The 1,616-nt window shown below is 45.7% G+C and overlaps 1 protein-coding gene across 3 annotated transcripts in view; it reads right to left on the reverse strand.

Annotated features, from left to right (window-relative positions):
• Positions 1-1,616, reverse strand: part of LOC119586390 (exonuclease 3'-5' domain-containing protein 2-like) — a 13,538-nt gene continuing 11,922 nt past the window's right edge. For all 3 annotated transcript variants that reach the window (XM_037935111.1, XM_037935110.1, XM_037935112.1), the window contains exon 7: positions 1-1,583. In XM_037935111.1, the coding sequence (XP_037791039.1) occupies positions 448-1,583 (1,136 nt within the window). In that variant the 3' untranslated portion in view covers positions 1-447. The remainder of the gene's footprint in view (positions 1,584-1,616) is intronic.

Below are 1,616 nucleotides of genomic sequence, written 5' to 3' on the forward strand. Positions count from 1 at the left end.
TACTATCTCCCTTTCATCTCCTAGACAGAGACATAAACAAGTTTTTCAGAAATGCATCCTTTCCTCTTTAAAAATAAGAGAAAAAAAAAGTTATATAATTTTTTACAAAGACTAAACTAGAGATAATATATACACCTTTATACTTTACACACAATAAATACTTTTCGAGGAACAGACTATGTACTGCACTGCAAGCCTTACTTAACAGAGTATAAAATCACTGTGGGTCTTCACCACTAATTGTCAAAAATAAATCCAGTTGTGAATGTCCCAGAAAAAATGTTCGTAAATAAAATAAATATTGATATAAAAGTATAAAACTACTAATTTACATAACAAATACAGATTTGTACAACTCATTCCTTATCCTAAAGCTTTATCATAACTCCAAATCAAGGAGAGCTTATGAGTATCTTTATATACATTACAGAAAGGTTTCCAGGTCTTTTACTCCTGAATAATGTCCTCTCCATAGGGCTCACTGTCACTGTTTGTCTCCACTATCTCATCATATCTTTCCCTTTCCTCCTCACCCACTAACTCATCCTCACTCTCCTCAGTTGAGGGAGACTCATCACAAGTAACTTCCTTACTGGGTGCTGAACCTTCCTGCACAGTTCTCCTCCTGTCCTGTGAGGGGTCATAGGGCACATGGATAGTTCCTTCTGTTCCCACAAGAGCCAGTTTGTAATTGTGGCGGTCGGGGTGGTCAAGTGGCAGGCGAGCCATCTTGAGCCGCAACTTGTAGTCATTGTGGGTGACAGACCAGCACTCAGGTAAGTGCTCTGGTTTCATGGAGGACAGGAAGTGCTGCCGCCATCTCTGCTCCAACTTGACGAGTCCATACTTGCTGTAGACTTCAAAAACCTTGTGACCATGTGCCTGATACTCCTTGTTGTAAACCTTGACCTCCATGTTGGCTGCCTCCTCAAGTAGCTCCCTTGTGAGCTCCTCCACACCATAATGCCTCTGAACAACACCTTGCAACTCAGCAATCCTCTTCTCAGGGATGCCAGCAGGTTTCCTTAGCAATGCACTAGCTGCGTAGCGCACTGCTTTCTTGGCCTTGTCGAACGTTGCCTTGACATCTTTGTCGGTGCCGATAGGTGCATCACACTCCTCTGCCAGCTGGCTCCGCAGAGCATTATCTCGGATGTTGCTTACACGGTGGCACTCTAAGCAGAGCAACACCACATCATGGTTCTGGTGGTGCTTCAGGATCGCTGGAAAGTATTTGCGGTACTCATGGGGCACAACATTCTTCCTAATATATGACTGGTCCTTGCCACACACCACGCATAAGTTTTGGCGCTCCTGCAGGTAGAACTGGCCATCCTGAAGTTCAGCTTGAGGGCGACCAGCAGGCTCAAACTTGAGGCGCACAACCAAGGGCTCTTCACTTACCAGCACACCCAACCCCTTTGCCACATACCAGTATGCCTTCTTTGGATCAATGGTGCATAATGGCTGGTCATCTGGAGCCCGCAACTGGCAGTTGTGGTAGAGGGGGCCTTGGCGGAGGGAATAGGCACGTGCATGTGGTTTGAGCTTGTTGGGGGGAATGTTGCCACCTTTGGCACTGCCTAGGAGGAGGAAAGTGGCATGGTAACAAGTCT

This window comes from Penaeus monodon, chromosome 21, assembly GCF_015228065.2.
Source record: "Penaeus monodon isolate SGIC_2016 chromosome 21, NSTDA_Pmon_1, whole genome shotgun sequence".
NCBI lineage: Eukaryota > Metazoa > Arthropoda > Malacostraca > Decapoda > Penaeidae > Penaeus > Penaeus monodon.